Source organism: Phyllobates terribilis, unplaced genomic scaffold (genome assembly GCF_046119375.1).
Source record: "Phyllobates terribilis strain yellow unplaced genomic scaffold, ASM4611937v1 Scaffold_2__4_contigs__length_985480577, whole genome shotgun sequence".
Classification (NCBI taxonomy): Eukaryota; Metazoa; Chordata; class Amphibia; order Anura; family Dendrobatidae; genus Phyllobates; species Phyllobates terribilis.
This window is the reverse complement of record NW_027362762.1, coordinates 401411723-401425207: the sequence shown is the minus strand read 5'-3', so window position 1 is coordinate 401425207 and position 13485 is coordinate 401411723. Positions and strand designations below refer to the sequence as shown.

Sequence of the window (13485 nt, the reverse complement as noted above, 5' to 3'; positions counted from 1 at the left end):
ACTCTCGTTCCTACACATGGATTCCGTTCCTTGCACTCCCTGTATAGGTCAGTGCTTGCTTCCTGTTATCACTGATGAAGGGAAGATAATGAGGCAAATATTGTAAATCAAGCATTTTACCGTGACACACACAAATTGTATTCTGCCACTCACAACATGGCGGCTAATTGGTGTACGCTGACGTCACTGGGTGCGACGACCCAACATGGCGGCGCTCATGAGGAGCGTGCTTGGCTGCTCAAGGCTGACAATTGTAAGGCTCCCAATCAGTGTGCAAGTGAAGCGGGATGTACGAGCTCTGCGGAGGACACCGGTGCGGATCATTCCCCCGGAAAACCGGCAGAAGCCCGAGAAGCGGGGGAAGGACGTGAGGGAGCCGACAAAAGCCGCAGCATCCGCACCTGAGAAGCAGCGACGTGACCCCGTCACTAAGGACGAGAGCTTCGTACAGGAAGGGAGATGTGAGGAGCAGCACACGTACGAGCTGCGATATGACCGAGCAGCTGCTGGGGACAAGAGGCTCAGGTACTCCCAGTGCAGAGCGAACCAATAAGGTTCCTGCACACATTTTACTTGTGCAGGTTGGAAAATGAGAGCAGCGACCTGATTGGTTGACATGAGTAGCTCACCTTTTTGGGGTTGTTTTTTTGTAAATGTAACAGTTCCTATTGGTCTATATAACAGTAAATGTGCAACAATCTAGATTCCCTATCATTATGTCTGTGGGGTGTGGGCGGAAACAGGAGCAATCCCAGCAAACACAGGGAGAACATACAAACTCCTTGGTGGGATTTGTACCTAGGACACCAGCGCTAACCACTGAGCCACCATGCTGCCAATTTGTGTCATTGTGAAATTGTGTTCCCCATGCATGGAACTACTATGTGCATGTACTGAAAAGGAAAGAACCCACCAAAGATTCCATGGTGTATATAGTTAAAGCTTGTACTTTATTAAGGATCAGAACAGTGGTGGAGGGGGGCTTGCAATAGACAAGGACGCACGTTCAATATTGAAAGTAAATAAAATCACGTAAATGGTGGTAGATCAGGGGAGAGGGACAATAATATCACCACAAACATGTCCGATGTATATATATTATCCCTACAAACCAACTTAAGGATTGTGATAAATAACTGATTATCAGGCCTAATGTGCCTAGTGTGCTGGTGATAGTCTTAGTGCAGCACACCGATGTGTGAACGCATCCTATCTATAGAGATTATATATTTACACCGACATTCACACCGATGCGTGAAAGAAAAAACTATAATACAGCCCACAGACCCATGGATGTGTGAACAGACCGTGAGCCTCTATGGGTTCTAGTGTTGTGTGAGTAGATATCGGACAGCACTCTTACAATTTCACATGATGCGTGAATGCACCTTATATTGTCTAATTACAAAGTAAAGAAATAAGCTCCCAAGTAATTTTTCTGTCTTAAGCTTTTGCGCTGGTGGATTTCGCACTAAATTCAACAAAATGTTCTCACCATGTTTGAATTAGCTCAATTTCAGAGATTCTTATATTTATTTTTTGCCTCTTGCACATATTTAGGCCTTTTTAACACATTGCGATGCATTTATTTTTGACAAGGTATTATAACATTTTTATAAAATCTCTACAATGTTTAGGGTATGTTCACATGTTTCATTTTTGCTGTGTTGTTTTTTTTTTTCTGCAAAATAGCAGCTATTCATAGTACCAGCAAAGGCAATGAGATTTCTGAGATTTCATGCACATATTGCCTGTCTTTTCCTCGCAGATTTGAAGCAGTTTCAGATCTACAGCGTGTTGATTCTTTCAGCGTTTTTCAGTATTTTTCACCCACTCATATTAATGGGGGAAAACGCATCAAAACGTTTTCCTGCCAACACTCTAGTATTTGCATCAGATTTTTCTGCTGCAAATACTGAACGTGTACATACTTAGCACAGTTTTGGAAAAGCATTTTAATGTGACACTATATGGTCCTAAACTCTGCAGATATTGTGCTCATTTAGGGCACCGGAGTGCAACATTTCTAATAGTCGCACATGATGAATTAGTCTAAAATATCTGGGCAACCAAAACCACAGTTTTAATGCACAAAAAAAAACAAGAAAACTGACAAAAACAAGTAAAATTAACTTTAAAAAAGGTGCAAAAATAAGTGACTATAAGGACCCAGACGTCCGCACAAACTGGCCACGGCTTTCCCAAACACAGCATGACCAGCACATGGAAAGCTGACACGCTCCAGTCGGGAGATCTGCGGCTAGTCCGTGCTCGGACGGATTTACACTGATGTCTGAATGAGCCTTCGAACCATTGTTATTCCAGAATTGATTATTCACTAGGATTGTTATGTCTGATACTAATTTTGTCATTTGCTTCTTTGTCCGCTTTCTTTTTCTCTCCTTTTTTTATATACCATTGTAGTTGCTTACAATTATTTTTATGCCTCATACAGCAAAGTAGTTACAATTGTGAAGTCAAGAAACTTCCGCGAGCGCCATGGACAGGTTTTGCTGGAAGGACAGAGGCTGCTGGTGGACGCTCTAGACGCTGGTGCGGTCCTGCAAACACTCTTCTTCAGCAGAGTAGAGCAGCTCAAGACTCTGCCGGCTGAGAAACTAAAGAAGGCAAACCTAATTAAAGTGAAGTTTGAAGATATTAAGATCTGGTCTGATGTTGTCAAGCCACAAGGTCTAATGGGTAAGTAAAGATGAAAAAAAAAAGTCTGGCATATGTGGTGCCTCGGAAGAGAGCTAGAACAGTCTTTGTAGTCTTCCTATTACGATTGTATTAGTGTTCCCTTTGGTGGGGGTTTGATTTGGCAGGGAACAGGGGCGGCAGCACGCTTGCTGAGCTCTATGAAACCTTTGGATTAAGCGACACCAGAAGACTTTCAAGTGGACTTTTATTGAACTACCAGATGTGGGAACATCGCTGGACCAGTTAAAAAAAAGAATGATGGCTTCCAGGATTGAGTCTTCAGAGGTACGCACCACAAAGAGCCTGAATGCTTCAGCCAGAAGCTCCTCAGCTCTGACACGGTTATCCTCATACAAACAGTGGATTTCCCTTAGCTCCACCAAGCATGTAGGTCCTCCACTGAAAGGTGCCGGGGGAAAGGGCATGAAGACAACACTTCAAAGCTTTCCCCGAGGACTTATCCATCCCAAGCAATGGAGCGCAGAGGGAATAGAATGGCTCCCTGCTCCATCGCCGGGACGTCCCCTCTCTCTCACTCCAGCCATATTGCCGGCATCTGAACAGTGCAGCAAGCAGCAGAGGATCAAACTACAGATGACAGCCTTATGGAACATCACGGCAGAATGGGGCATCCCCTAGCAAGGTACTGGGGTCCACAAGTCCTAATAACTATTGCTTACTCGGGGAAAAGCATTGCACATCCCCTTGTTATCAGAGAAGGACGTGCATATTAATAAGCCGCATGCAGCGTCGTGGCTACTTTCAACCCAGAACAAAGAATGGTGCACCAGTAGATCCCACCGCCCCCCATCAAAGAATGGGCTGAAGGTGGGCTATATACCCACAGAAGGGGTAATTAGTAATTATATAAACTGACATAGTGGGGAAAGGTGTCACTCATAATGTATCCCAATGTGACAATGACACTGATGGAGAATTGGCACAGGGGCCTGTCACTGGAACAGATCACGGTGAGTCCCATAAAATTGATCAAGGGAGTAGAGTATATTCCCCCTGATCCACATCTATCTCCGTGACAGCTGCAGTAACATCACTGACATTTCCATCCGCTGTACCGTAGACTCGGCTTCAGCTGATTAATGCTACGGGGGGATGTCAGGGAGACTCAGAATACACCTCCGATGAGTCTCTTATTGAGGAGCAAACTAGAAACAAGGATGTCACTCACTTATCAAATGGCTTTTATACTCCTGTCAGTGCGAACATGAGCAGGGAAAGCTCATGGTGTGGCGCTCATCATACACATGCAGAAGTCTCCAGTAGCATTTCACAAACGTACATAGGGAAACATCTGTATCAGGATTCTAACCAGTACAATGATCACTGCCCACCTCGTCTTACATTAATGAGATCACAGCAGGAAATTTATTTGAGACCATTCCTGCATCAGGTGCCCCTACGTCAAAAGAATTTATATGAGATCTCTGTGATACTTTTTTTTTAATCTTTTTAATTGTCCTCCAATAATGCATTCTGATTCAGATAAGGAAACAGTCTGCAGATACACAGGAAGAGTCATCATCAAACACTGAGTAACTCGCAGGATGAGATGGATTACAAATCTTCTAAATCCAAAAGTACTTTATGCAAAATGAAGATCTCGATAGCACAAAGCATTGATATTAAAACATCCATGACGGATGTGAAGTGCAAGATAAAGGATACGATCTGTTCCCTAACAGATTTACAAAAAAAACCTAAATGAATTAAGACTCTGGATCTCTTACAAAATGAAATCTCATTACTTAACCAGGAAAATGCTAACCTTGAGTACAATTTAAGAATGAACAACTTAAAAATGAGAGGTATCCCCAAAAAAGTGGTACCCTCCCAATTATGTCTCCATTATGGCTGCTCTACTTAACCCTGATTTAAACGGAGTGAAAATGGTTATCAATGCACGCAGAATCCCTAAACCCCATTATGATCAAGCAGAAATGCCAAATCAATCTGATTTCTTCCTCAGGCTATCATACAAAGTATATAAAACTATTTATAAAGGAAGACAACATTCAAGGACATTACACATCCCACCTACTGGTGAGTATGAGAACCCGGACACACAGTAGAAAAACATATGAATAGTTTCTAACCCTAATAAATATAAAGAATAAAAGATTGTGTATATATAATCTCTAGATAAAAAAAAAACTATTCAGACCGTTAGGAAAAAGATAAATAAACAGACAATATATAAAAAATGGGATTTTTAAATCATAGTTTGTCTAAACATTTTTGTTCTACACACAATAAATATCCCTCTTGTTTAAGATGGACAATTATAGAACAAATCCCTGAATTGCATCCATATCGTATTAGACAGTTTGTTAATAAAAAATCTTTTTAGACTTTGAAGCTGGGCCCTTTGTCCCCTGAGGGGTTAAATTAAATGGCCATGAGAACATGCCCCTAATAGGACTTACTGTATTTGTTACTATTGTGTGGGAGAAGGAGAACTTTACAATGTTTTTCTTTCTTTCACAATTGTTTTATCTAGAGATTGTATATATAATGTTGTATTATGATTATAAACTATTCATATGTTGTTCTATTGTGTGTCCTGGTTTTGATACTCACGAGTAGATGGAACGTGTAATTTCCTTGAATCTCGTCTTCCTTTATAAATTGTTTTACATACTTCTTTGTATGATAGCTTGAGCAAGAAATCAGACATTTTGAAACGCTTTGCTGTTTTTTAATGTTTGTTTTTTCTATACCTTCTTATCCTTGTCTGCACCATGACAGCGCCCACCACAACGATTTCTTTTTCTTATTTTTTTCCTTGCAATTGTTACACATGAAATAAAACTGTATAATGTAGCTCGGTTCCATGTTAACATCTGGCTGATCAATCTTGAAATTGACCATATAGTTTTGCCTCTTGAATAATGAGATATGGCTGTAACGTTATTGCTACTGTCACATGCCGCTTATCACTATAAGGCTGTGTGCCCACGATGCGTTTTTCAAGTATTTTTGCTGCGGAATTTCTGCAGCGAAAACGCTTGGCAATACGTGCCCCATGGTCCCCACTGACAATCCGCATTTTCTGTGCCCATCCTGCGGATTAATCCTCAGCATGTCCATCATTTGTGCTTTTCCGCATGTGGATTTGCCTTCTCAATGCATTTGAAAAACGCATGGCAAATCTGCATGTCAAAACTCTTCAAAAATGCGTGTTAAAATCCGCATGCGTTTTTACTAGCAAGGACATGCGGAAATTTTCTGCTTCAATTCTGCATCGTGGGCACATAGCCTAACACTTTGAAATCCTTCATAGGAATTTTTGGGAAGCCTGATCATGTGAAGATGAAGTTTCCTGACATCCAGGTGCAGAACACTTTACCGCTATCTCTGATCTGTGATAACATCCGTGATCCTGGGAACCTGGGCACCATTCTGAGATGTGCCGCTGGAGCTGGCTGCAATAAAGTCCTGCTCACAAAAGGTTTGTATCCTGCGTAGGCCGAGCTCTTCTTACCACTACTGTAAACTACACGACTAGGCAGCCTCAATGTTATGCAGGAGCCAAATACATTGTCTCTCCGGCCCTCAATGCTTTTTTTGTTGTTGATAATTTGGATCCAAACTAAACATTATCACATGGGAATTTTCTAATTCTTGCATGAATATTATTAATGCTGTTTGTTGCAGTCTAGAGTTTCATGCAAGACATTAAAAAATGGAGGCTAAGTTGTCTCATCAAAGACAATTATAGTATGTCCAAAGGTTAGACGATAAATGTCTGACAGTTGGGGTTCCCATACTGTTGTTTTTTTGTTTTGTGTTTTATTGGAATGAGCTGTGTTTTTTTTTTTTTTTTTGTTGGTTTTTTTTTTGTTTTTTGTTTTTTCTACTGATACAAATTTGTGACACACATGACTGTTTCACTTTTAACTTTCTTGAACTGAGTGAATAATGTAATAAATTTATAGTTGGGGTCATTACAAATGTGGTAATACCAAATATCTTTTATATGGGTTTATTTATTTTTTTGGGGTCATTGAAGGGATTTATCTTTTAGTTTTTTATATAATATTTATCAGGATAAATGCTGGGATAGGTAATTTTAGTAACGTGCCAGCTGTATGTTACAGCAGACATTTACTGAGGATGACTCAGGCTCCGCTCGTGAACCTCTGACCTCCTCAGGCTGTAAATATATGGGACTTCTTAATTGGGCTCTGCCACCAGCACTGTACATATACGGTGCAGAGCAGAAAGTGACTGACTAGGGACGGAGGCAAATTTTACATACATATTGAAATGCTATCGGAATCCTACAGTCCAGCCTGTAAATGTTGGCTAATTAATTTAACTTGTAACTCCATGTCTGACCAGAGATCTCACCTTTTGTTAAGGCATCTGCATTATGGAAATCAGCTGGGTCCATGGATGCCTGGCAAACAGCTGATTTTGCTTGGGAATATTTTATGGGTGCCATTTGGATGATTAGCCATCTCTTTTCTTGCTCATAGAGGCTCTTCTTTCAGGGTCATAGAGGAGTTCTCCTGATCAGGACCTTCCTCTGAGGCCACGGACCCACTATCAGTATGTGGTCAGTATTTTTTCTCAGGAGTGGGAGCCAAAACCAGGTAAGGAACAATCAGAGAAAAGGTATAATAGAAATAAGTCACCTATTCTGTATTTTTGACCCACTCCTGGTTTTGGCTTACAAATACTGACCAAACACTGATAGTGGAGCCGTAGCCTCATATATATGCCCTAATAGGGTAAATGGACGTGTTGTCTCTTCTCCTTTAAATAAGAACTAAGTATATTTTTTTTTTCATTCTAGGCTGTGTTGATGTGTGGGAACCTAAAGTAATCCGAGCCGGCATGGGAGCCCATTTTCGCTTGCCGATAATCAGCAGCTTAGACTGGAATACTGTGTCAAACTATCTCTCAGAAGACACCAAGGTGTTCCTTGCAGATAACTTCTGGCAGAAAATCTCCAATGAAACCACGTGCCATGCTAAAGCTATTGATTATGGTGGTATTTCATCTAATCCTAAGAGGCTGCATGAAATACAAGATGACTATTACTCATCCAGCGACGAGGAAGATGGAGAGGATAATGAAAAGCAAGAAATTCCTAACATTCTTATACAGGGATATCATGAACCATGGGCCAGAGGTTCTAGTGCACTTGTGATTGGGGGAGAAACGCATGGACTGAGTTTGGAGTCATTACTACTGGCTGAAAAATCTAATGGCAACAGACTGTACATTCCTGTTGTGCCAGGCATTGAAAGCTTAAATTCCGCTATGGCTGCCAGCATCCTCTTGTTTGAGGGAAGAAGACAGCTTAAAACCAGCACGTAATTTAAGAAAAACTTCAATTAATTTTAGTGGGAATGGAAAAGCTGTCACATAAGGTTTTATGGCAGAAGCACTAGATAGATAGCATGTCCTGGCTGATTTCTGCGTTCATGCGATCAAGGTATTCCTAGGGTTGGCCACAAATGTGAAACTGTTGTTGGTTCACTGGTAACCGATGAGGGACTCTCTGCAGCTTCAGTTTGTGTTAGGGTATGTGCCCAAATCAGGAAATACTGCAGGTTTGAAGCTGTGTGTTATCCAGCGTCAAACCCGCAGTGGCCAGATGTTACAGCGTAGTGGATGGGATTTCTAAAAATCTCATGTCCACTATGCATGCAGATCACCTGCAGAAACTGAGATATGGCGCGTCTTTCCAGACCGCAGCATGTCAATTTCTCTTGCGGGTCCATATGTTGACTTCCCCCATAAACTTGCATCAATGACCAAAGCCCGCATGTGGGGGGAAAAAAAAAAAAAAAAATCGCAGCCACTCATTTGCATAATGAGGTCGGAAGTGGTGCGGCTATTCCGCAGCAGCTCCTGATCGTGCGCACATACCCTTACTTCTACATTGAAGATATGAATAATAGAACATGGGTGAAAAACTTTAACTTAAAAGGAAACTATTATCGCAAAATTATAGGTTGTGTGAGTCTAGTGTTTCTGTTTAAAGCAGATTTGTCTCTGAATATGTTGCCCTATTTAGGGGCGCTTAGAGAATCAATAAAGTGAAGGCTTTCTTGACACCCATAAGTATAAAAAAGTGAAGTATATAATATTAGTAAATACAATACATTTTGGGCATGATTTATTTAGACAGGGGTTGTACATGTCAGCTTTAATGAAGGGGCATGGTGGAGTAAGAGGCACACGCCACTTAATGAATTATGTGCATCTTACAAATCCTGTGTGCCTCTGCCCGACATGTTCTCCAGTCCATGTCTGGAGTACATTTCTGGTAAAATTTACACCACTGAGTGGTATAAACTTTGATGATTCATACAAGTGGACTTGGCTATGCCCTGCCACATCCCACCTACTTTTCCAAAGCTGGCCATGACCAGAGTGAAAATGGCAAGCCACACATGTTTTGTGCAACTTCTCATTGCCAAAAATTATTTTAAGGTATTTTACATCTGAATTCTGGAAAAAACTCCTTAATGAATTGGGCTGTATATATTTTTAAATAGGTATCACGATGTATGATAGGACAACATCCACAGATATGGGAGGGCGGTAAATCAACATGCATAATCTAGTGTCTCACATACAGAATGACATCATATATATTTATTAATGCCAGCAGCATATATTGCCAATATATAGTATACCAGATATATATAGACAAAGAATGCTTAGCATCTAGACAAGAATGAAGTGCAAGTGTATTTATAGTCGGGTAACCTACTGCTTATTCCAGAAGTGCCAAGTGTGTTGACGCCAACCCCAAGACGCGTTTTGGTGCCGCCTTTATTGAAACGTGCCTTGGGCTGAAGCCATTATAAAACTTGGAGGACGGAAGGTTAGGTGTTCCTGTCCTTGTTGATATGTATGACACATTCTATTGTCGGCATTAAAGTAGATCTGTCAGCAGACTTCACTACACAATCTAAATGTATTAATAAAAATCTCTGTTAATCCTGATATGGATGATGTCTCTACTTTGAAAATCCATAAAAATGTAGTCACTTTCCATACAACTCCTTAATGTTCATTCTGCTGCTGAGATCTCACACTGCTCTGTACAAGCTGCACTCCTCAGGCTGGATGCACTGAGATTGAATTCAATTGGACTAATGAGTTACCATATTTAATTTTATTGCTGGACTCAGAAAATGCTCATCTTAATATCTGGATTATATAGTCATTGTAGCATGGATTTTCAAAGTAATTCCACTAGTTTCATCAGGTCGAAGATTTACACTGCTCAAAAAAAATAAAGGGAACACTCAAATAACACATCCTAGTTCTGAATGAATGAAATATTCTCATTGAATACTTTGTTCTGTACAAAGTTGAATGTGCTGACAACAAAATCACACAAAAATCATCAATGGAAATCAAATTTACTAACCAATGGAGGCCTGGATTTGGAGTCACCCCCAAAATTAAAGTGGAAAAACACACTACAGGCTGATCCAACTTTGATGTAATGTCCTTAAAACAAGTCAAAATGAGGCTCAGTATTGTGTGTGGCCTCCACGTGCCTGTATGACCTCCCTACAATGCCTGGGCATGCTCCTGATGAGGTTGCGGATGGTCTCCTGTGGGATCTCCTCCCAGACCTGGACTAAAGCATCCGCCAACTCCTGGACAGTCTGTGGTGCAACGTGACGTTGGTGGATGGAGCGAGACATGATGTCCCAGATGTGCTCAATCGGATTCAGGTCTGGGGAACAGGCGGGCCAGTCCATAGCTTCAATGTCTTCACCTTGCAGGAACTGCTGACACACTCCAGCCACATGAGGTCTGGCATTGTCCTGCATTAGGAAGAACCCAGGGCCAACCGCACCAGCATATGGTCTCACAAGGGGTCTGAGGATCTCATCTCGGTACCTAATGGCAGTCAGGCTAGCTCTGGCGAGCACATGGAGGGCTGTGCGGCCCTCCAAAGAAATGCCACCCCACACCATTACTGACCCACTGCCAAACCGGTTATGCTGAAGGATGTTGCAGGCAGCAGATCGCTCTCCATGGCGTCTCCAGACTCTGTCACGTCTGTCACATGTGCTCAGTGTGAACCTGCTTTCATCTGTGAAGAGCACAGGGCGCCAGTGGTGACTTAGCCAATCCTGGTGTTCTGTGGCAAATGTCAAGCATCCTGCACGGTGTTGGGCTGTGAGCACAACCCCCATCTGTGGACGTCAGGCCCTCATACTACCCTCATGGAGACAGTTTCTAACCGTTTGTGCAGACACATGCACATTTGTGGCCTGCTGTAGGTCATTTTGCAGGGCTCTAGCAGTGTTCCTCCTTGCACAAAGGCGGAGGTAGCGGTCCTGCTGCTGGGTTGTTGCCCTCCTATGGCCCCCTCCACGTCTCCTGGTGTACTGGCCTATCTCCTGGTAGCGCCTCCAGCCTCTGGACACTACGCTGACAGATACAGCAAACCTTCTTGCCACAGCTCGCATTGATGTGCCATCCTGGATGAGCTGCACTACCTGAGGAACTTCTGTGGGTTGTAGAGTCCGTCTCATGCTACCACGAGTGTGAAAGCACAACCAACATTCAAAAATGACCAAAACATCAGCCAGAAAGCATTGGTACGGAGATGTGGTCTGTGGTCCCCACCTGCAGAACCACTCCTTTATTGAAGGTGTCTTGATAATTGCCAATAATTTCCTTCTATTGTCTATTCCATTTGCACAACAGCATGTGAAATTGATTGTCAATCAGTGGTGCTTCCTAAGTGGACAGTTTGATTTTACAGAAGTTTGATGTACCTGGAATTATATTCTGTTGTTTAAGTGTTCCCTTTATATTTTTGAGCAGTGTATTTATTATTGTATACAGATTGTATTGTGAAATCTGGTAACAGATCGCTTTCAGGGCTCGCTCACACGACTGTATAACACGGCCGAGTGCTATCTGATGGGTTTTTTTGGATAGTGTTCGACCCAATGTTATAATAATGGGGCAGTGCAGATCTGCAACTTTTTTCCCCCCTCTTTCTTTCTCATGCTGATTCGACATAAGAAAGCGGCAGCATGCTGCGGGTACATCCGATGATCGGATAACTCTTAACAGTTTGATCCGAGTGACATTAGCATAATCAGCCCAATTCTCTTACATGAGCGAATCGATGGCCAGTGACCCTGGCCTAAAGTTTGACTTGATACTGACACTTATGGGATAGGTGATGGGTTACTGGACCTCAACTGTACTTACACTTTATTATTGACTGGGTCCTTGGTATCCACTGTCTATATACTACTAATACATGCTGATAGCATTACTTTGTCTATGAAATGTAATTCTGTGTGTGAGACACAGAATTATTAATATACTCATTTCGTGCCCTCCCATTTCTGCAGATATCGTCCAATCTACTGTGTTCCTTATTTTAAAATGTATTTAGTAATAAAGATTGTATACTTGAGGGAGCAAAGAACTTTTTTTTTTCTCTTGTTGTCTAAATTGAATTTTGAGCTTAGCACTGTACTAGGAATAGATATCGAAAGAAATGAGCCGGAGTATAAGTTGGTATGCATGCAAAGTATAAGAGCATGTTCACACTGGCCATATAACAGACAAAACCTAAGACAGAAACAAAATGCGCATATACCTTTTGCTGTCAGTAAAAATCAAAAGTGCATACAAATAACATGGGGTACTTAGTAAACCATCTTTCAATAAAAAAAAACGTAAAAGCTTTTTACTTAAAGCCGGGTATATGCTCTGATATTCTTCATTGTGGCTTAAATGACAGGTCTCCCACACCTGCGTGCCTCATATTTTAAACACTGCGCTTACGCAACTCATATTGTTGTCTTTGATAAAAAATGTTAACTCCAGCAAAATGGCGCATGTGCAGTAGCAGTTATCGTTTTCCGATAGATGCTACTGTGCACTCACTGTGGCGATTTTGTTGGAGCAAAAAAATAATAATTTGGCTCTATTAAAATGGCCGTGGCGCATGCGCAGTAACATCTATCGGCAAACGATAGCTGCTACTGCACATGCGCGGGTGCCATTTTGCTGGAGTTAAAACATTTTTTCCAAAGACAACAATATGAACTGCGCAATTTCAGTGTTTAAAATAGGAGGCAGGTCACTGAAGGATAAGTGATCTGTCATTTAAGCCACAATGATGAATATTAGAGCAGAGCACCAGATAGAGCGCCCCCCACAGGCCACCCCAGAGCACAGGCATATCATTATCTCCAAACTGAAAGTAAAGATTATACAAGAACCACAGGACGGATTTCATCAACCCCGGTATTATTTTAATCAGTGTAATGTCGCCCACCTGACAGTGTTTGTAGTTTAATTAGCACAATCCTGATGACAGGTTCGCGTTAAAGAAAATGTACATATTTGACCACTCCAGTCCATAAAGGGATGGGGCTACAGTACTGGGTAAGTGCCACAGTGACTTCATTGTTTTCTGTTCCTCTCAGCCAGCAGCAGTGCATGACACTGCAGGAAAGCCACAGTCTTGTGTATCTCTTGTTATATACTGTGACCATGTCTCTTATATTGGAATAAAGCAGATTATTTCAGTGGTGAGTACTGCATTTTCTAGATCTACTATGCTGTGTATGCCAGTACTGATTATGCGCCACACAGAACATGTGCTGGTGGTGTTATACAACCGCACCTGCCTCTAGTAGCTGTAATCAGAGCTCACTTGACAAATGGTAAGGTTTTAATATTAGTTAGGATTATCCCATAAGGGTTACCGTGACGTGGTGGGATGGCTTTTACATTATTTTGATCAAA

The 13485-nt window shown here is 41.7% G+C and overlaps 1 protein-coding gene across 1 annotated transcript; it reads left to right on the top strand.

Annotated features, from left to right (window-relative positions):
- The first annotated feature begins 183 nt into the window (after positions 1 to 183).
- MRM3 (mitochondrial rRNA methyltransferase 3) lies at positions 184 to 13226 on the top strand. The gene is made up of 4 exons (XM_073664934.1): positions 184 to 525; positions 2456 to 2700; positions 6002 to 6169; positions 7520 to 13226. The coding sequence occupies exons 1-4, from the start codon at positions 206 to 208 to the stop codon at positions 8044 to 8046; spliced, it is 1260 nt and encodes a 419-aa protein (XP_073521035.1). The 5' UTR covers positions 184 to 205; the 3' UTR covers positions 8047 to 13226.
- The last annotated feature ends 259 nt before the right edge of the window (positions 13227 to 13485 follow it).

Excerpts from the sequence above, each read along its gene's own strand:
- MRM3 (XM_073664934.1), top strand. The coding sequence starts at position 206 with ATGGCGGCGCTCATGAGGAGCGTGCTTGGCTGCTCAAGGCTGACAATT. Across the intron at positions 526-2,455 it reads GCTGGGGACAAGAGGCTCAG|CAAAGTAGTTACAATTGTGA; the intron begins GTACTCCCAGTG and ends TGCCTCATACAG. Across the intron at positions 6,170-7,519 it reads TAAAGTCCTGCTCACAAAAG|GCTGTGTTGATGTGTGGGAA; the intron begins GTTTGTATCCTG and ends TTTTCATTCTAG.